The sequence below is a fragment of the Gymnoscopelus microlampas genome (genome assembly GCF_963454915.1).
Source record: "Gymnoscopelus microlampas genome assembly, chromosome: 12".
In the NCBI taxonomy this organism is placed as follows: Eukaryota; Metazoa; Chordata; class Actinopteri; order Myctophiformes; family Myctophidae; genus Gymnoscopelus; species Gymnoscopelus microlampas.
Genome location: NC_139949.1, coordinates 15,199,241 through 15,220,079, shown reverse-complemented (window position 1 = coordinate 15,220,079; position 20,839 = coordinate 15,199,241). Strand labels below are relative to the sequence as shown.

Below are 20,839 nucleotides of genomic sequence, written 5' to 3'. Positions count from 1 at the left end.
TTAAGTAAAAAACGTGAGTACTTTTTCAATCACTGAGTAAACCCCACCCGGCTGCTACACCATGTAGATCAAATCAAACAGCAGAGAGCATTAAGAGCAAATGCTATTTGAACCAGGTCTATAATCCTGTACACATTCAAAGTCTCATACATTTCTTAAGTGAACAAGCACTAATACATTGAAGCCCACAGCGCAGTGGTGTGGCCATTCAACCAGTCGCATTACTCGTGCCTAACAACGGCAATTTGTGCAGGCGGTGTTGTAGTTCGTCCATGAGTGTCCTGACTTTGCCATTGTATGCCCACGGCCATGGGGAAAGCATTGGAACAGTGAAACACCGTTTTTGTTCATTGGTGTACGTGCATTATGAAGCACCATGATATATTATATATTGATATATTTCAGATTGAAAACTGTCATTAAATCAGTTTGACTTGTTTGTAGTCATTTTTGCAGCCAGTGCAAATTTTGACATCAAATTCTGATTCAGTTTAGTCATATTTTAGTCATCTGAAAAGTTTTAGTTTTAGTCTAGTTTTAGTCAACTCAATATTATTAAAAGATTATAGTCGACTAAATGTACTGTTGATTTTGTCAACAGAGGCCTTGATGGCGTCTTTATTTAGTTTTCGTCAGTTTTTATTTAGTTTTCGTCCGTGAAAAAAGGTAGGCGACGAACATTTTTCGTCATAGTTTTAGTCGACAAAATTAACACCGTTTGCAGCTAAATGTGTTCAAATATTCAAATATAAGTTTGCAAAAGTTAGAAAGTTAGTTAGTTAGGAATTATCAGTCATTCATGGCATGCCACCATGCTAACAGCAAACATAACATGGACATTTTCTTCAATATACATAAACACACGCCTCACACCTACAAAGAGTTTAGTCTTTCCATCACACAGATAAACAAGATGCTTTCTTCAAAGGGGGAGAACACAATGTGGTGACACACTCTCAATTAAGTCAATTCCTAAATTTGAATCAAGACCTATGACAAACTGACGTGTAAATTTGACTTGAACTTATTAAATTTTACACCTCTCTCAGGACTGAATTGACTGAATTGAAAGTGATTTGAACCCATTCCTGCATTCTTTAGTAGCTTTTATATATTCACACAAATGCTCTCATGCGACAACGGATGTCATGCAGAGAGTGTCACCTGTCAGAGAGGGGCGTGTCTGACGGCATAAGGGGTGGGGTCTCCTCTGAGAAAAGAAGGCAGGGCAGAGGACATGGAGGCGGAGTTTGAGACCAAGAGGGTTAACAAATGGTGCAATTAAGGATTAATGATCTAAACCTTGTAGATGGACATTACACTTCAAGCAGATTAATAGAGAGCTGGAAAGAAGGAAAGAAAGACTGTAATAGAGACAAATAGGGACAGTAATACAGACCGTGGCGCAGTTTCTGCTGGTTAGTGAGAATCTTGCGAATCTCGTTAAGCCAAGAGACTTTCACCTCCAGTGTAGGAGCCTATAAACACCCACACCAACACGACCACAACACAGTACAAATCAGCATCATAGTGAGCAATGTTTGTGTGTGTGTGTGTGTGTGTGTGTGTGTGTGTGTGCGTGTGTGTAAACACAGAGAGATAGAGAGATAGAGAGAGAGAGAGAGAGAGAGAGAGAGAGAGAGAGAGAGAGAGAGAGAGAGAGCAGCAGAGGTTTCACCTGCACTATGTACACCTCCTCCCTGCCGCTGTACCAGATCTCAAACTTCTTCAGATCTCCCTTGACGTTTTCCGTGATGCCCACTGCACTCATCTACAGCACAAACAAAACATCCAGGTATTGTATGCTGTTGGTGTACACAATATACTAAGATTATATGTACATGTACATTTGATGATGCTCTATTTTATTGTCTTTGTGCAATTGTTTGCACTCTCTTTAAATCTTTTGATGATTTTTTATCATCATTCTGTTTTTGTTATATGCTGCTGCATTGTCTGAAGGAAGACAAACCAAAATATGTTTTACTCTTATGTACCTGTACACAAGATGCAACAATAAAGCACAACCTTGAACCTTGAACCTTGAGGTGAAAGTGGTGACCTTTCAGGCTGTCACTTAAGAAATGAGTGGAGGTACTTCTACAGTAGCTAGACGCCTGCAGTAACCTGACTCCGCCAGATGGAACCAGCTTGCGTCACATTTGTTTCACACGCTACTCCATCTGGGACCCCGGTAGCAGAATCGATGCAAGACGGCGATTGTTTTAAGCTACTTGGCAGGTGATTGGATGGGACCGTCTGTCTATCACCGTCTATCAACCAATCATATTGACATGTCTACATGACGTATAGTACCTGCGCCAGCAGTAGTTCTTTTGTAAACTATTCAACCATGATGAATCGTGAAAGAACTACAACGCAATAAACGCTTCTCGATGGCGTCACATCCGGTCTCGCCAAGATCCCGCCCTTAGCAGCCGCTGATTGGTTAGCACCAGCCGTGGTGCGGAGTATCTCTACTCTCTGAGCGAGCCCAGATGGAGGTTGTATTGTGAACCTGTGAAGTCAATACCACCCCCATCTGGCGCAGTCAGGTTACACCTGCAGAGCCACACCGTAAAAAGAAAGAGAACAATTTCTCCATTAAAATGTGAGTCTTTGTTGAGTCTAAAATGAGTCTTTGTTGCCTCCGCGAGGCCGAAGGCAAGGCAAAGACTATGTTTTGCCTATGTTTTCCATCCGTCCGTGTGTCCATCTGTCTGGGAGCTGCCAATCGCACACACATTCTCTCTGTGCCAGAGCAGAACCTCTGCACCGAATTTTTCAGATCGACCTGTTATCCACCAGGAGGACGATTTTTGCTAAACAATTTTTTTGATATTACTCCTACAGATTTTGTCCAAACATCACACAAATCGGTACACAGTATCCCTATAGTCATGGGATCAAGACGGATCTGTCTGATTTTTCATATTCCATCCTGATTTGGCTAAGATTGGCTTCCAAAGTTTGCAGGATTGGTCTGTTTTGAACAAAATGCCCCAAATCATGAACGCAGCGCGTGAAATCTCGCACGCACATTCCCACTAGGCCGAGGAAGAAATGCCACCCATTTCACATTGGCCTGTTAATAGTGCCACCAGCAAGTTGATTTTTGCAAAACACATTTTTGGAACAAAATGCCTCAATGAAAGGTCTAGGAAGAAATTGCACCCTTTTCACATAGTCCTATTATAGTGCTAGCCTGGTAAACCCTCCCTCCAGAAATCTCATTTCCATTTGATTTCTGGAGTGAGTCTGGCCTGAAGGCTTGTCTGGGCGTTTTTAGCCCGTTCACCAAATGGACGAGCCTATCAGCGTCGTCGCTCATCGTTCTGTGATTGACAGCGACAGTTGGCCAATCAGGTGGCGAGTTCGAGTGAGCCCGAATGAAGCCGAGTGCAGCCGACAAAAGACGAACGGCAGCCATTGTTGTTGTGCGAGTGCCTTCACTTCTTATTTTCGTTTTTAAAACGGTCTCAAACTTCTTTTTTGAGGCACGGAATTTACTATTAAGATATCGTTTGGATAGAATTTAGTTGTTTAACTTCATATATGTGGTCAATTAATCATGACAGAGCCTATTTAAAAATATAAATTTAGAGAACCGGCAGGGGCGGGGAGTGACACGCATGTATCCCAATAAGGCAACCTATTTTGGGCATGGCCGTCTCAAAAGTCCCGTTGCGTCACATAGTCTGGAGGTGGTAAAAATGAACTGCTGATTGGCTGAAGGGGAAAAACGATCATTGGCTGAAGGGGTTGTCAGTCAACGGTATTACTCCCGCCCAACTCCAGCCCACAGCCAATATTGCAGAATGGGCGATCAGGCCAGAAATCAAATGGAAATGAGATTTCTGGAGGGACGGTTTACCAGGCTATTATAGTGCCACCCGGAGGCCACAATAACCTACCTGACCTGGTGGAGACCTGCGGTCCAAGGATCACTTTTTCTAATTTCAGATGATTTCTGGTTGATATCCGACATCACTATTGATTAAGGGAAATAATGTCACGGTCAAATCCAATTCCCGTTTGGCTGGATAACCTGGTGTGTCAGACCGGGTCATGTGGGCGACCTGAGTGACAGCATGAGACTGATTAAATGACAACTCGTGCCAGCTGCTGAAGAAGCACGGTAGAGAATGAGATGGCCGGATTGTTTTGAGCTGTGACCATGCTGAAGCCAGGATTTTATGAACCCTTTCCCTCTATTCCATGGATTAATATTATGTTTCTTAGTGTCGTCCATGTGTCAGAGTTGAACTGAAATATTCACAAGAGCAAAGATGGCATTGCATTGGAGCCAAAGACCGGAGCTAGCCGGAGGGGACTGACTCGGCAAAGAGTGACGACCTTCGAGTGAGAGCGGGGGTGCCAGCGATGCTACTAGAGGCAGGTAAAGCCCACACACACACACACACACACACACACACACAATAAATACGCCTGCTCTGAGACGCTAAGCTGAATGAGTTCTGACATAATACAGCCAAACGATGTAGCCGAAAGCCTGGACAACGAGTACTGATTGATCAGATAATAATTAGACGCTGTGACATTGAGACTCTAGGACGGTGGTTGTCAGAGTGCGGTGTGGGAACCTCCAGCAATATTGATAGTTTGGAACACAATGGAACACAGAGAACAAATGGATCCAAATGCACCACTACAGGTCCATTTGGTTCTAGTTGCACAATCTCATAGTTTGAGAGGCCATGTGTGTGCAATGGCCAAATTCATACCAAAGAATGCGAGAACCATTGCTCTAGCACAGTGGTTTTCAACCAGTGGTCCGGGGACCACCAGTGGTCCTTGATGGGGTTCCAGGTGGTCCCCAGTTAAATGATGGAGAGCTGTTAACCAAATGGACCTTTGGTCTTTAACTCTTGAGAGTGTAAAATTAAACCAAATGGACCCTTATAGATCTTTAACTATTGAGAGTGTAAAATGAAACCAAATGGACCCTTATAGATACTTACCTCTTGAGAGTGTAAAATGAAACCAAATGGACCATTATAGATATTTACCTCTTGAGAGTGTCAAATGAAACCAAATGGACCCCATTACGGGTCCATTTGGTTTCATTTTACACTCAAGAGTTAAATTATTGTTAAACATCTGCATTACTTAATTAAACAATTGTTATTTTGATCAACGTTTGCCTGTCATCTCTCCTATGGTACCAACATCAATACAGCATGGAATTGTGGACAAAATCTTATCAAACGACGACAAAATATTCTACGTTTTGGGTCTGAGAGTCTAAATCTCATGAAACGGTGGTCCGTGGCTGAAATGCCAAATAAATAATGGACCTTGATATGAAAAGGGTTGAAAACCACTGCTCTAGCACGCACTGAGACATTCATAATTGGAAGAATCCCTTTCATTAAAGTAAACCCTATCCACTAGGTAAACAGACCCTGTGCTCACCCTAAGGCAGTGCTTGAAGCTGTAGAAGGGCGTCCTGTCGTGGGTGTCGTCGTCGCGCCGCTTGCAGAACAGCAGGGCGTGCTCGTACAGGAACAGGTGCCTCTGCATGGGCTTGAACCTGGCCAGCTCCTTCATGCGCACCGCCGCTCGCTTGTGACTGATCCACACGCTGAAGTTTCCCTGCAGCACCACTCGACCCAGCTGACTCAGGTCCCCCTGGGATGAATGGACGGACGGACGGACAGACAGACAACAGACATAAGTTTGGTAGGTAGGTAGGGAAGGGAGGAATGAACAGAGGTGGAAAAAGTACTCAAAATGTTTTACTTAAGTAGAAGTATCAATACTGCAATGTAGAAGGTCTCTGTTACAAGTAAAAGTCCGGAATTTACTTGAGTAAAAGTATGAAAGTATTTGTATCAAAATGTACTCAAAGTACCCAAAGTAAAAGTACTAAAATGCTTGAAAATAGCAAATCTACAAGCTCACAACGTGAGCTTCTAGATCGGCGATTTTCAAATATCCTAGGAATAAAATAGGGCTAAAGTGGTTAATATATGTTTTTTTTAAAGTAACTAGTAACTAAAGTTTTCAAATCATTTTAATGGAGTAAAAGTACAATATTTGCCTTTGAGATATAGTGGAGTAGAAGTAAAAGTATAGACAATTGGAAATACTCCAGTAAAGTAAAAGTACCTCAAAATTGTACAGTACAGTACAGCACTTGAGTGAATTTACTTAGTTACTTTACACCACTGGTAGGTAGGTAAGGGAGGGATGAATGGATGGATGGATGGATGGATGGATGGTCTGTTCAAGGTCTAGTGTTGTTATTTTAAAGCTACGTTGAGTATAAAGTGGTGATTGGCTACCTGGTGTTCAGTGATGGCTATCTGATGAATGGCTTCCTGGTAGAGATGTGCGGATCGCCGTTATATGCGCGGATCAGGCGGATTTGGGTCATAAAAGTGAACATGTCAATTCATCGATTTGGGTCTCTTCTTCCCATTCTGTCAAGTTCAAGTCCACCAGCTATTTTATGCCATAGAGCACCGAAGTCTGACGTAATTTACACATCCTACCTGGGTCGTGGTTTTCCACCCCCGTTCTGAATTCCCATAGACGTCTTTAATATCGCGTCAAATAAGAAGTGTTCCAAAAATAAACAAATGACCCCGGCGGTTTGACTCTTATGGATATGAAGCATCAACTGACGGTGAGAAAACGATAATGTTACTTCCGCCGAATTAGTTAAATTTTCGCCAGAAACAGACTGTATCAAATATAAGTGACTGACTATCATAAACGATACAGAACCTCCTCCCTGACAATATCGCCGATACAGTTTGTTTATTTTTGGACCACAACTCTTATATGAGACGATTCTAAGATGACCCAATGTTATTCTCCATAGAGAAATTACTTTACGAACCTGGGGATGAACGAGTGACGTCAGGACTTCTGTACTCTATTTGCAGTGTATAATGCATGTGAGAAACGGCAGCAAATCTTTTTCCCCGCAAAGTCGCCCACACTACCGCTGTGATAAACGAGCTGAGCTCCATCAGCGCTTTTCCCGCATTTTATAAATAAATACTTACAGATGGTGGATACAATTTACATCTGCTTTACCACCACGTCCCCCTCTTTCATTACCAACCAAGCATAAGATACAAAAGGTCATTTGTTCCCGTGAGATTTGCTTACATGTACCAGGTGGGTATTCTTCCCCTTAACTATGCATCCATGATTTATTTGTAAGTGCGTATTCGGGTGGCATCAGAGCAGAGCCCACCCGCGCATCTCTACTACCTGGTATCAACTTCCAGTGGCTACCTGGTATGTGGTGATGGCTATCTAATTAATTGCTACCTGCCTGGTATGTGGTGATGGCTATCTAATTAATTGCTACCTGCCTGGTATGTGGTGATGGCTATCTAATGAATGGCTACCTGATATGTGGTGATGGCTATCTCATGAATGGCTACCTGATATGTGGTGATGTCTATCTAATGAATGGCTACCTGGTATGTGGTGATGTCTATCTAATGAATGGCTACCTGATATGTGGTGATGGCTATCTCATGAATGGCTACCTGATATGTGGTGATGGCTATCTAATGAATGGCTACCTGATATGTGGTGATGGCTATCTAATGAATGGCTACCTGGTATCCAGTGATGGCTATCTGATGCATGGAGTCATTAACCGACTTAAGCAGCTCCAGCATGCAGTCCAGCGCCTCCTGGAGCTCACAGCGGTACTGCTGCTCTGTACAGTGTTTCAACAGTTCCTGCACAGGGAAGAGGACATAACTACGGTCAATAGTTCAATGTTAGCTTCTATGTCTGTGTTTGTAAAATATATATATCGATACAGAGAAGAGCGACAGACAGGAAGGAGAGGATAGGAAGCAGGGATGACATTCTTATCGACACGTACACTGTCATCTGTCTGTCTGTCTGTCTGTCTGTCTGTCTGTTAATCTATCTGATACAGATTTTACAACCATTCAACCACTCCCAAGATTAAAATGTTTAGCTTGTATTCTTGCAATCACAAAACCTTTGGGGCTCGGATGACTTTTGCATGTAGCACACAAGCACCAGGGTTTATGCCACAGACAAAAAGGCCATCTTGCTGAGTGGGCGGCGGCATTCTTTCCATCTAATGGATTGAAGTGGACATAATAATTAATGGACCAAAGCATTATGCGGGCTGCATGCAAAAGTCACCGCCGGTCTCTCGGATAAATCAATGTGAGCAGTGAGCAGTACGCATGTAGGGTTTCATTCTGTGTTTTAATTAGCCAAATTGGATTATATAGCTTATTCACAGTATGACGTTATGTTTCCGTATGTAGCCAGACAATCGTCTGGCTATGCGAGACTACTTTCTAAATCTGTATGAAGTTAATGCGGAAGTCTACCAAATAAGCAGACCTCTCTGTCTTCTCCTTTGGGGATTGGCAAACAAAGACACGGTGCATCACTGCCACCAACTGATCTCTTGTAGCAATGACTACTTACAGTTCCCATGCCTCTTTATGATGGACAGCTTTTACCTCCACCTACATGTTTAGAAATTCAGTACAAGTATGGATGGTTTGGCGTTTGCTTTGGCCTCAAGCATACATACTGCTGTTCCTGTCTGTCTATCCAATGTACCATGCTACAAAAGCTTCTTGGATTGAAGTGAGCGCACCGAACCTTGAGTAGCAGCTGGTACTTGGTGAGGCGTTGGACTGGTTTCAGGAGATAGGAGTCCAGGCCCAGCTTGTGATCCAGCCTTTTCTGGCACTCCTAGAATGAGAAGAGAAGAGAAGTGAAGAGAAGAGAGACTTCCAAGCAGTTTCTCCCCATGGCAGTGAGGCTCACTAACACCCCACTGACCGTGACACTATTAACTATTAACTCACAGCAGATGACGCAGCACTAGCTGTAGAGGAGTAACATAACGATGTAAACACACATGCCTTTCCGCCACACTACCTGAAAAAACGACGAATCAGAGCATTGTCTCCATAGCAACTCGGAGCGAGGCTTGTTCTGGCAGTAGCGCTCATACACCTTGAATTTCTCCTTCTGCTCGCGCACACACACACACACACACACACACACACACACACACACACACACACACACACACAGACACACAGACACACACACACACACACACACACACACACACAGATTTTCCAGTGATATGTTAATACAAAACATGGTTCAAATAGCCGGAATTAACATGGGTGCTTAGATTGCAATCAGAGACCACTGAAATCGATCAAATTCAGGTGTAAGTGCACCTAAAACATCCTACTAGTGCCCTGCACATAAATAGCAGTACAAGTTAAATTGTTGGTGAAAAGAGGGCCCCTCAACACGCCACATTATCCCTTACCCGCCGCAGGAAGCAGGCCCCCACCCTCTCCGGGGTCTCCAGGCAACCCTGCAGATCTTGGAGGAAGATCCTATAGATGGAGAACCCAGAGGACATTGGGCCAAGTGGGGGAGGAGGAGGAGAGAAACGAGTTCTGTGTGAGCTCATGTGTTCTCTCTCTGTGTGTGTGTGTGTGTGTGTGTGTGTGTGTGTGTGTGTGTGTGTGTGTGTGTGTGTGTGTGTGTGTGTGTGTGTGTGTGTGTGTGTGTGTGTGTGTGTGTGTGTGTGTGTGTGTGTGTGTATGACCGCGTGCTCCATACGTCCTGTGGTGTACCTGCATGAGTATGCATGTATTATGTGTGTGTGCTTGCTTGTACATATTGAAAAAGTCTTATTGAGTGACAGTGATAGATAGAGAACCGGGACGTGTGTGTGTGTGTGTGTGTGTGCGTGTGCGTGTGTGGGTGTCCTGCCTGCTGTGGAATTGGTAAATCTCAGGCATGTTGCCAAACAGAACGTCCTTCTGGCTGCGGAGAGCTGAGGGCAGCAGACTGAACATGGATGGATCCTCCATTTCTGCTCTGTATCCCTGATACAAGGAGAGGAGAGGAGAGGAGAGGCGGAGGATGACAAGACGAAACAGGAAAGGAAAGAGTAGGACAGGAGATACAGTGTTTGTATCTATAAGGGCCTACATTTTCCCAGTACAGACAGTGTGGCAAACATGAGCCCCCACACTCTAAAAATGTACTGTACACAGAAGGCTCTATGCACAGCAGCCATATTGGATCACAGGTGTTACCAATGATTCTAATGAGGGCTGTGTTCCATTCAGTGTAGCACAGTGGTTCTCAAACCTTTAAATTTCAAGAACCCCCTTAACTCTGAGAGTGTACAAATGGTTACACATCCGTAAGGGGCCATTTGGAACCCCCTCAAGGAACCATGAGGGTCCCTGGACCACACTTTAAGACCCACTGGTGTAGCAGAGTGTTTCCAGTGAGCCAACATGCACAATATCATCATCCTGACTCTGTTTGAGTAGAATGGAACAGAGCCTTCATTAGTATCATTGGCAGCACCTGTGAAGGAAGTAAGAAGAGGCCCAATTTCTTTCCAATATGCCTGCTATGCATAGAGCCAACTCACTCAATTTGCAATGCATACTTGAACACCATGAACAATTTCAACAATGAATACAGTAACCGTAGCAGTACTCTTACTGCCATGGACTCACCAGCAAAACAGAGAGTAGCTCATCTACGTAGATCCTCTCTGTTGCTATCAACTCTTTCATGACGTGGCTGGAGAGAGACAGAACGAGAGACACATTAAAAATCTATTCTAAAGCGACACCTAGTGGACTAAGTGAGCATTGTGGCGTACAGCCCCCCCCCCCCCCCCAAACAGATATTTTTGGCCTGTATTTACTCAAGATGACACAGAATCCAATGGTGAGACCAGTATGGATGCAATATATTTAGCCACCTGGAGTCCCTATTTTTGGTATGTTATAAGAGGCACAAATGTTCAAAAATATAAAAACATATAAAAAACGAGGGTCCATTTGGTTCCATTTGTACACTCTCAGAGTTGCAGACCTGTAAGGGTCCATTTGGACCCCTGGTGATCCGTGGGCCCAGCGTTGAGAACCAGTGCATTAGTCCGTTCTGAAAGTAGTAACTTGTAGTAGTTCCATTTGACCACTCTCAGAGTTATCGGAGTCCTTAAAATTAAAAAAGTTTGACAACCACTGCCCTGCTAAGAGAGAACCGGATCAAGAGCACAGTCAGGGCTCTGATTTAAAGTTTACTTCAAAGGCTGAATTTGTTCAGGCTCAAACTGTAACACCTATCACCAGTGCGCCAGGCCGGCACATTTCTTCCTTCCGCTTGACTAAACTTTGATACATTCTCTTCCAGTGGTGGAGAAAGTACTCAAATGATTTACTTAAGTAAAAGTATCAATACTGCAATGTAGAAATACTCTGTTACAAGTGTAGCACTGGCCCTTTAAGGAAAGTGCATAAAGAGGGGTGGCCAGGCTTGTGGCCTCCTGTCTAGCCAGAAGCCTGGTTTGAGTGTTTGTGAGAGAGACCTGGAGGCATGAGGGGTACAGACTAATTCTCGGTAAGACAATCTGAAACAAATGACAAGGTTTTTATAACTCATTGTAACAATAGTATATGTATAAGAGTTTAGATAGGCTGACAATATTAGGCCTGTTGTTAATTATACTAATATATATCTGTACTTCCAGAAGCCTCCAGGTCCTTTGAGTAGCAGTACTCTGTGGCTGTGCAGGCCTTTATCAATTGGAGCCATGAGCATACATTGACTATTTGGGTATGTTTGTTATTTTTCTGTATTTTGTCATCTTGCTATAGGAGCCTAATGAAGTGATGAATTGTTGGAGGGTTGGTCTAATGTTTTATTTTTTGATTTTTGTAGGAGCTGAACTGTAAATCACTGTTTTTCCCACCGTGCTATATATATATATAAATACTATTTAGACTGAGTGCAATAGGGTTGACTGAGGACAGAGCTATACTGGGCCATTAGCTAGCATTGCATGACTTTGGTTTTGGTTTTGCTTATTTGTAGTTTGTTTTGATCTGCTTATTTGCTTATTTGCTTTTGGTTACTTATTTACTTTATTTTCTTTTGGTTTTGCATTATTTGGATTTGATTTGTTTAATTTCTGTATATTTACTTTAGAGGCCCCGAAGCCCTTACCCTTATTGCCCCCTTTGCCTCTTGAGTTCAGTCCCTTTTTGCAGAACTCTAACACTAACCGCTTTCTTCCGTTCTGTATTTTAACCTGACTATTTTCATAACAACTGTTGAATAAACTTGATACATCAGCCTCTGGTTCTGTTAATTCTGAACCCGTACCTTCCTGGGGAACCTTACCTTGTTCAGTCCTATATATCTATACATATACAGTATATGGTTAATGTGTTTAAAGGATCCCTCACTCCTATATGTGTGGGTGGCGTAGTCATTGCTTTTCCTAGCCCTGCTACACAAGTAAAAGTCTGGAATTCAAAATTTACATGGGTAAAAAAGTACAAAAGTATTGTACTTAAAGTAAAAGTACTCACTATGCAGAAATCTTCCATTGTATGTTTTAAAAATGTATACAATTTAAAATAGCAGATCTACAGGCTCACAATGCCTGGCCTACTTGTTGTTAACTAGTTGTACGAATGCTTGTTTTATTGTTGAATTGTTTATTGGATCTTGTTTAGTCAATACAATTATTTGTTTTTAGCTCCTGCTCATTTGACTACTTTGTCTCATCTGTTTAAGGAAATAGGTAGCTGATATATTGCACTTTTACCTTAGCGCTAGGTATGCTCTTGGTTGCTTGTTATTGCAGAAAATGCACTTATAACCTCTGGTGATTAGTAGCTTTCGTTCCCTACCTTTGTTGATTGCACTTATTGTAAGTCGCTTTGGATAAAAGCGTCTGCTAAATGACTGTAATGTAATGTAATGTACAGGCTCACAATGCGTTGCATCGCGACGCGTTGTGAGCTTGTAGATCGGCTATTTTCAAATGGCCGAAGTCTATATAGAGCTGAAGTGGTTAATGCATTTTTTGCAATAATATTTAAAATCTTTAAAGTAACTACGGTAGTAAATAAAGTTGTCCAGTAATTGTAGTAGAGTAAAAATACAATATTTTGCTTGTATTGAAAATGGGAAATACTCCAGTAAAGAAAAATACCACAAAATTGTACTTAAGTACATTACTTGAGTACATGTACTTAGTTATTTTTACACCACTGTTCTCTTCACAGTTTGGATTTATTTTAATATCCTGAAATTGCATTCACGGATGAGGGGTCAAAGGTCAGAGGTTGCATACCGTGTGACCTGCTCAGGGTTCTCCTCTGCCTCAGAGTCCGTGTCCGTGGGGGCGGGGCCATATAGACAGCTGCGGTTGCCTTGGTAATCGTGCATCACTTCAATCTGACGGCAGACATATACACACATGACAGAACACGGCAGTTAGATGCGGATATGATGCACAATATGCCATCTGGACAAACATTATTTTATTTCATATTATTTATGCTGCAGCCTTTCACTTACCCCTATGGCCCTATGACTCAGAATAGCGTGTGTGTGTGTGTGTGTGTGTGTGTGTGTCACTCAGAATAATGTTTTATTGATTTCCAATGATCCTTCCCTCCAAGGGGACAAGTAGGCCTAAACCATGGCAAGGTCAAGATTTTAGGTCTGTATACTGTTGTCTTGGTCTCTTGGTTTGCTCTCTTGGGTAATTTATCCTGGCTGGTTATAGCCATAGACAGACTGTAAGGTTATGGCATGTATGGCCTGTCGCTGTCCATTGATGGGGGGTGCTGAAACATTTGTGAATCGATGCTTGTAGAGCGGCGTGTGTGCTGTCCTTGATTTGTCCATTATATCACAACTGGTTTTCTTTTCACAAGCTTTCAGAACAAGCTTGTGTGGCTTGCTTGATTCAGTAAGTGGCAATTTGTGTTCATGATAGGATATCAGCTATTTTAAAATGATTTTATCATAAGAGTCCCGAGAATGCTCCCCCCGTGCTGAGAGTCTAGCTGCAACCTGGAAGCGAGGCTGAATGATTGGATAATTCCAGGGCAACAACGAATGCGAGATGGTAATTTGTTCATCACATACCCCTAACCTTGTTTATTCACTAAGACTGGTAAACACAGTTGCAGGCGGATAGATTACTGTCAACGAGACACTACAAAATTGTACGGTCCCGCTGGAATTCCCTGACTGTCTGCCTGTTGGCTCGCCATTCTGTAAACCGCCTGAGGCCGATGCTTTCCGCTGTGTTTTGGTGCCAGATGATTTCCAATATCCCCTCAACCGCAAATTCTACAAAACCATCCACAGTAACAATGTTGGGCGGCTGTGTCTTCCATAGATATACACATAGATACCACATTGGTCTCTGCTGTTCATTGGAGTATTGTATCAACACAGTTGCCATATGGGCATGCATGTTTTCCCATGTATGTCTACTGAAGCAAGAGGTCGCTCACCAAAACTCTTTGACTGGCAGTCAATGACTGGCTGGTGGCTGCTATTTATGTTATCAAATCACTAATGTTATATCATTGACCTAAATGGCGATATATTAACAAGGAAAGGATGATTAAAAAATCATTATGTCTGTATCAGCCTTGATGACCGTCTTGACTCTATGTCTGTATCAGAAATGACTTTGGACAGGTGGAAAACTTGTTGTTGAATGTTGACATGAAATAATGATCCTGTTTAGTTTCATTAGCGCGAGCGAGAAAAAAACAAAACACAGCATGTAGTGACGCTGATGGTAAACACGCGTTGAAAGGCTAGGATCATAATTACAAGGATTCGACAGTGATGTCACTGCTATGCGACACGGAAGTAGCACGGCATAAAGATACCAAGGATTCTCCTTGAATCCTTGGACATGTACCGACTCAGCTTTCCTCCGTTGTTTGTGAAATCCTGGTGACGCAAGGTTATAGACTCAACGTTGCCTGCGCATATGGTACAATCCATAAACTTGGAATTCCCAGTCGCCTTCTCGCAGACCGGTGGTACATGTCCCACGGACCGGAACCGGTGGTTAGACCATACCCGTGGGGGGATATGCGCACATGATTTGGCAACCCGGGGAGCCAGCGAACACAAAAACGCTTATAAACAGCTTTGGGGAAAGCGAAAAACGGGTTTCGCTGTTCCGTGCACATGGTAATGGTCAATGGCTGTGTGAAAATTCTGATCAATTGCTCCAGCCACTGAGGAGAACCGGGCAGAAGAGATTTTGGGCTCACCACTCACCACCCGCACAGAGCTTTGTCGAAATTATAGGAGGATGTAATATATACAATTAGTAATACAACTCAGGCATATTTCTTGCAGTGGAGTTATGGCGAGTGTCCCCTACCAATATGGTGGCAACATTGACGTATTACCACTGTGGCCAGTGTGGCGTCTACGTATTTATGTCTATGGTGTTATGCCCATGTTTGACATTGTGAGTTCCTTAATCTAATCTTGCTGAGATCTGCAGCCAATGCTCTAGGAGGTTGAGCAGACGCTTGCATTGTCAATTCTGCCTTGACATTTTAGCAGCACTGATTGGTTATTCTGCCATGTCCACGGGAAGATGTAGCTGTAGCTGGCGTTGATTGGTCAGCTGCCATGTAACCCTGAGGGATGGGATGAGTAGCAATCAATCAGCACAGGCTTATTACCATCTCTTGGTCCTTGCCATGAACTTGTATATCATCACTGTCGGGAAGAAGCCTTGATCTCCATATTTCATCTTTTTATGTGGGGGGGGGGGTTTCTTCATAAATGAATGCCCGCCATTATACTTTGTTGCATGACAGTGACACGCAAAAGTAGTGAAAATAGCTGTTGTACAATCTCACAACGCGCCACGCTGTGACACACAGTGAGCTTGTAGATTTTAGTTATTTTCTTTTTACAATTTGTGAAACGTTTCTCCAATGACATGCCCAAAATAGGGAAAGTGGTTAAGTCTGTCTTTGGGGTTTAATAAATTAATAACCAATAGGCATGTAACGATTTATCATAAATCAATTAAAAACGATTCAAACTTGTGACAATTTAAATTGATTTAATACAAAATGTATCGCGATGAAAACAGCAGAGGGCGCAATCGAGACAAGACAAAAAAAAAAAGAAGAAAATACAGGATCTTTGTAAGAAAATTGATAAAAAAAAGTTTTCAGTCATTTGCTACTTTTTTGAAAAGAGGATAAGAGAAAACACACTATTGTAAAGAGAAGAAAATACTGGATTTGTGTAAGGGAAATTATAAAAAAGATTTAAATAAAAAAAAAGATTTGTCTGGAAAATAATTTTGTGTTTAAAAAACGTGAAAAATCGTATCGAGAACCTAGTATCGTGATTGGAATCGTATCGTGAGTTGAGTGAATCGTTACATGCCTAATAACCAATGAAAAGTATTAACAAGAGTCTGAATAATGACTACAATGGCACCCAGCTTCTTTTCCCCATTTCCTGAAATATGACATGCACACCTTGGGCTGGTTATTGTTCCTCCTGGCGGCCCGTTTACCAGGAAGCAGGTCAAAGGAGAACTTGGTGTTCAGCACATTAAAGTCCACACCTATAGAGCCTATAGAGAGAGAGTACACAGACAGACACATCACATTAAAGTTGTACAGTGCAAATTTCAAAAAAATGATTTTTAGCAGCCTCTGCTGGTCATTACCGTCACTGCAGGCCGTTCGTTTATTACTGCGTTACCCAGAATTCCATTCGTTTTAACCGGAAGACGGAAGCGTTTCAAAAAGCGTTCTTTTCATTGTTTTATACGATCTGTGGATCGTTTCTCTTAGCCAGCGGAGCTTTAGTTACCATGAGCTGTGTTTTCTTTTTCTGTTGTTTTTCGTTCTTCAAATCATACAATCTCTTAAAATCAGCGTGAGTTTCCTTTTTGTTATTAGCGCGGTAGTTCCTGGCCAAACAGGAAACCGGTGCAGTAGTTCCTGGCCAAACAGGAAACCGGTGCATTTCCGCTTCCATTTTCCGGCCAGATGACGTCCTTTTCGAGGGAAAGTCAACCCCGACAACGTTCAATAGAAAATATATAAATAAAAGGCTTTCGGGGGTGAAATTCATGGAGTGGGTGTTGTGAAACATTTGCCACTCACAAAAGATATACAATTTAACTTTAGTTTTATTGAAAAAGTTACCTAGCATTACTTTAAAGTCCACAGCTATAGAGCCTATAGAGAGTGAGTACACAGACAGACACATCACATTAAAGTCCACACCTATAGAGCCTATAGAGAGTGAGTACACAGACAGACACATCACATCACATCACAAGTACTCTAGCACAGTGGTTCTCAAACGTTTTCATGCCAAAGGACCCCCAGATTGATATGTATTTGGCCGCGGACCCCCATCTGAAAATGATTTGTGCCAGAGACCTCCAGCAACCCCCTTGTACCCCCCCCCCCCCCCCCCCCCCCCCCCAAGGACCCCACTTTGATAACCAATGCTGTAGTAGCTTCCTTTCTATGTGATAATGTGCATGTCTTTGTGTATTTATGAAGTAGTGGCTACCATGTCTAGGGGAGAAGAGGGGTGACTTGCATCGTGAGGTTAGGTCAGGCTCCGGACGCGGGGCCACCGGCTGAATGGGTCTGACCTGGATGTCAGCCAGCTTCCTCAGACACTGCTCTCTGTTCCTCATCATGGACTGCACCGACCCTAGCTTGTCAGACACCATGGAGATCTGGGACTGCATGGTGGAGGACAGACAGACAGGAGGAGACGGACGCTGAGACAGGTTCCCGAGAGACACGTTCTGTTGTGGATTCAAACCCACAACCTGTGGGTTTGCACACTGCCACAGGCCTAGGGATTAGGGATCATTGTTCTGGTTGGAAATGGGGTGTGTGCGTATATGCGTGTGTGTGTGTGTGTGTGTGTGTGTGCGTGTGTGTGGCAACGATAGCTGATCAAGGCTCAAAAGTACTTATTTTTTTAAAAACATGTACGGATGGAGAGGTATTACCTGTAGCCGGGGAGTGAGTATGGCTTCAAACTCTAAGCTCAGAATGTCCTGGGTGTTTTTAAGTGCAGACGGCGCCCTCTCCTGGTGGCAAATGAGGTTCTGCAGGGCCTCCTGGGCTCCCTCCCTGGTCTGAAACCTGTCCACCATCTGACTGGCTAACAGGTAGGCCGCCTCGTCACACCACCGCAGTGCCTACACACACACACAGATAGGATAACACACATCAACGTAGACATAATATACACACGTAATGTCACGTATGCACACAGGTAAAACATTATGCATGTATCAACATACTCACACACATAGTAGGACATAGAAGAACAAGGACTCACTCACTCACTCACTCACTCACTCACTATCACACATACATATATGAGTTAAAATATTAAAATAGTATAAACACAACGGTACAATCTATATAATGTCATAACCTGGCTCATGATGAGACATGACAAAAAGAGAGGGATACACGGATAACTTAAAACCCAAACATGATTTATTATAAACAAATGCAGATTAAATGAACAAAATCGTCATGGGGTGTGTTAGTCTGTGGAATCAGTGGCGTAGGTGAGTGGATATGTTGGTACAGTATGGTGTGAGGGGTGCTGGATGCGAAACCAAGAGACAGACACCAAACCAAATGTGCAAGAGGGAGGTATGAGACACTGAGACAGAGACAGGAATGGAGACTGCTCTTCAGGTCAGAGCTGATTGGCCCTCCTGGCCACGCCTACCTGGCTGGCACCTGTAACAGAAACCAAGACAAAAAGACAAGCACTGGGGCAGACAGAGTGGGAGGGCCGTCACAATAACAATACATCATTTATCACACACCCAGCCTTTCTTTACCCTGGGTGGGTGATAAAAGCACCTAGAGCGTAATAATATGTATCAGCCCTAGGACTGATAAGGCAGCTGACCAATCGGTGCAAGCTAAAGTGCCACGAACTCTTAGTCTCGTGTAGACCCCCCCCCCCCCTCCCCAATCGTCTGGGTAAATCTGAATTCAAAAATGGGGCTTGAACAGCGGAGAAAAACGGCGCTAACAACAAACCTATGCCCACTGCTTTGAAAAGTAATACTGATACATCCAGATACAAAGTACTGCCCTTAAGTCATTGGTTCTGCAATTTCATTTAATACATTTCTTTTCCCGAATTGTCCACCCAGTTCGCCAACATTGAATTCAATTATCACCAGACTTATCAGTAGGCGGAGAACTCGTCTGGCTACGTGAGACTACCGTGCGCTGAACTGTTGGTACAAGCAACCTCCTTTGAAGGATTACTGAATGGCATGTTGATCAAATGCTATTTTCTCATTGTCTTTGTGAATTAATAAGGCTATGGGTATTGGTAAATTATTGGGCACGGCTGCATCAGTTCTTTCCTATGGCTTGGACTGGCACTTCGTCTGGTAACCTCGGGCAGTGACGAATGCCTGGCTAATAATATTAGCAATTCCAAGAGCTCTGATCAGTCCGAAATTCTCCGAATATTAAAGCATTTGTCTTTTCATCTCAATTGCGTATATGTGTGTGTGTGTGTGTGTGTGTGTGTGTGTGTGTGTGTGTGTGTGTGTGTGTGTGTGTGTGTGTGTGTGTGTGTGTGTGTGTGTGTGTGTGTGTGTGTGTGTGTGTGAGCATGCACGCACAAGTGTATCCATATCCATGCTTTTTGCATGCATGCTTGTTTTTGCTTGAATATACTGTCGTGTGTGTGTGCGTGCGTGCGTGCGTGCGTGCGTGCGTGCGTGTGTTTATACCTCCTCCAGCCGTAGCAGCAGGTCGTGTGCACGTGAGAGTGAGGCGCGCTTGGTGCGCATGGCGTTGGTGATGACATCACAGTGGTGACGCAGCTCGTTGCAGCGCTGGACGATGAGTGCCAGTGCATAGTGGTGGTTGGCTGCCAGCTGGTGACCATGCAGAATCACCACCTGGGCACGGCCCATCTCCTCCTACACACACACACACACACACACACACACACACACACACACACACACACACACACACACACACATAGGGAGAGCGATACAGTTTAGAATGAGCGATCAACATTATTTTCCATATGAGGATTTTCCTTCAACCTCACAACAGGTGTTAGATTAAAACTAGGAATACCGCATTGTGGTTGTATCCCTCCGCCAACCAGTTGCAGTTTACGTCCATGTCTATCCAGACTCATACAGCAGTATATGTAGCGATGACTTGGAAGGAATTTAATCAAAGTTTTTTGTGAGGTCACAGTGACCTTTGACCTCGAACTACTTATAATCAGTTCTTTCTTGAGTCGTCAGAGTCGATGTGGACGTTCGTGCCAATTGTCATGAAATCCCCCCAAGGCCTTCCTGGGATATCACATTCTCATGGTTGGGAGGGACAGGCGGACGAACGGACTGTGTTTCCATCCATTGTCGGTATCAATATTCAACACCTGTGTCACCTCTGCCCTCAGAACTGTCTGTATTCCAGTTGGTTTGATCACATCATTACAAAGTGTGAACTATAAGTGTTTAAGGTTTTGCCAAAAGAGTGATTGATTCGAGAAATGGATTTAGGCTACTGAACATTTGGTGCAGATAATGGGGTTTAGTGTTTTAGCAATTCATGGAAAACTGTATTACAAAATATGCAAACACTTTGTGTCTGGTTATTCTGTGGGTTGCATTGCATGCTGTTCATCCCAAAAGGTTATGTAGTGCAAGTGTTCCAAACTCTTGGATACCCCCACACTAGTCTATATGCTAATAATTACAACAGGGGAATACAGAATAGATTTACCGCAGTCTAAGAACAGTAGAGAAGAGGAGGAGAGGTCTAAGGGGAAGATATCATCAAATCCAATTCCTGTTTATCTGTGCATGCATGCAAGGGAACGTGTACTGGGAGTGAAAGTTTGTTCAAGATTCAAGATTTTCATTATCACATCTTGTCTACGT

At 43.3% G+C, this 20,839-nt stretch overlaps 1 protein-coding gene across 1 annotated transcript in view; it reads right to left on the bottom strand.

The window, feature by feature from the left end:
• The window catches only part of LOC311056789 (proto-oncogene DBL-like), a gene marked incomplete at its 3' end in the record, with an annotated part of 36,871 nt that overhangs the window by 4,485 nt on the left and 11,547 nt on the right, over positions 1–20,839 (bottom strand). Inside the window, exons 8-22 of the mRNA XM_084073595.1 lie at positions 19,664–19,855; positions 17,894–18,085; positions 17,440–17,617; positions 16,386–16,474; positions 13,190–13,293; positions 10,554–10,620; positions 9,790–9,905; positions 9,338–9,407; positions 8,929–9,021; positions 8,647–8,739; positions 7,605–7,730; positions 5,437–5,652; positions 1,679–1,771; positions 1,400–1,478; positions 1,165–1,210 (exon numbers count right to left, since the gene is read on the bottom strand). Of these exons, the coding sequence (XP_083929721.1) occupies positions 1,165–1,210; positions 1,400–1,478; positions 1,679–1,771; positions 5,437–5,652; positions 7,605–7,730; positions 8,647–8,739; positions 8,929–9,021; positions 9,338–9,407; positions 9,790–9,905; positions 10,554–10,620; positions 13,190–13,293; positions 16,386–16,474; positions 17,440–17,617; positions 17,894–18,085; positions 19,664–19,855 (1,754 nt within the window). The remainder of the gene's footprint in view (positions 1–1,164; positions 1,211–1,399; positions 1,479–1,678; positions 1,772–5,436; positions 5,653–7,604; positions 7,731–8,646; positions 8,740–8,928; positions 9,022–9,337; positions 9,408–9,789; positions 9,906–10,553; positions 10,621–13,189; positions 13,294–16,385; positions 16,475–17,439; positions 17,618–17,893; positions 18,086–19,663; positions 19,856–20,839) is intronic.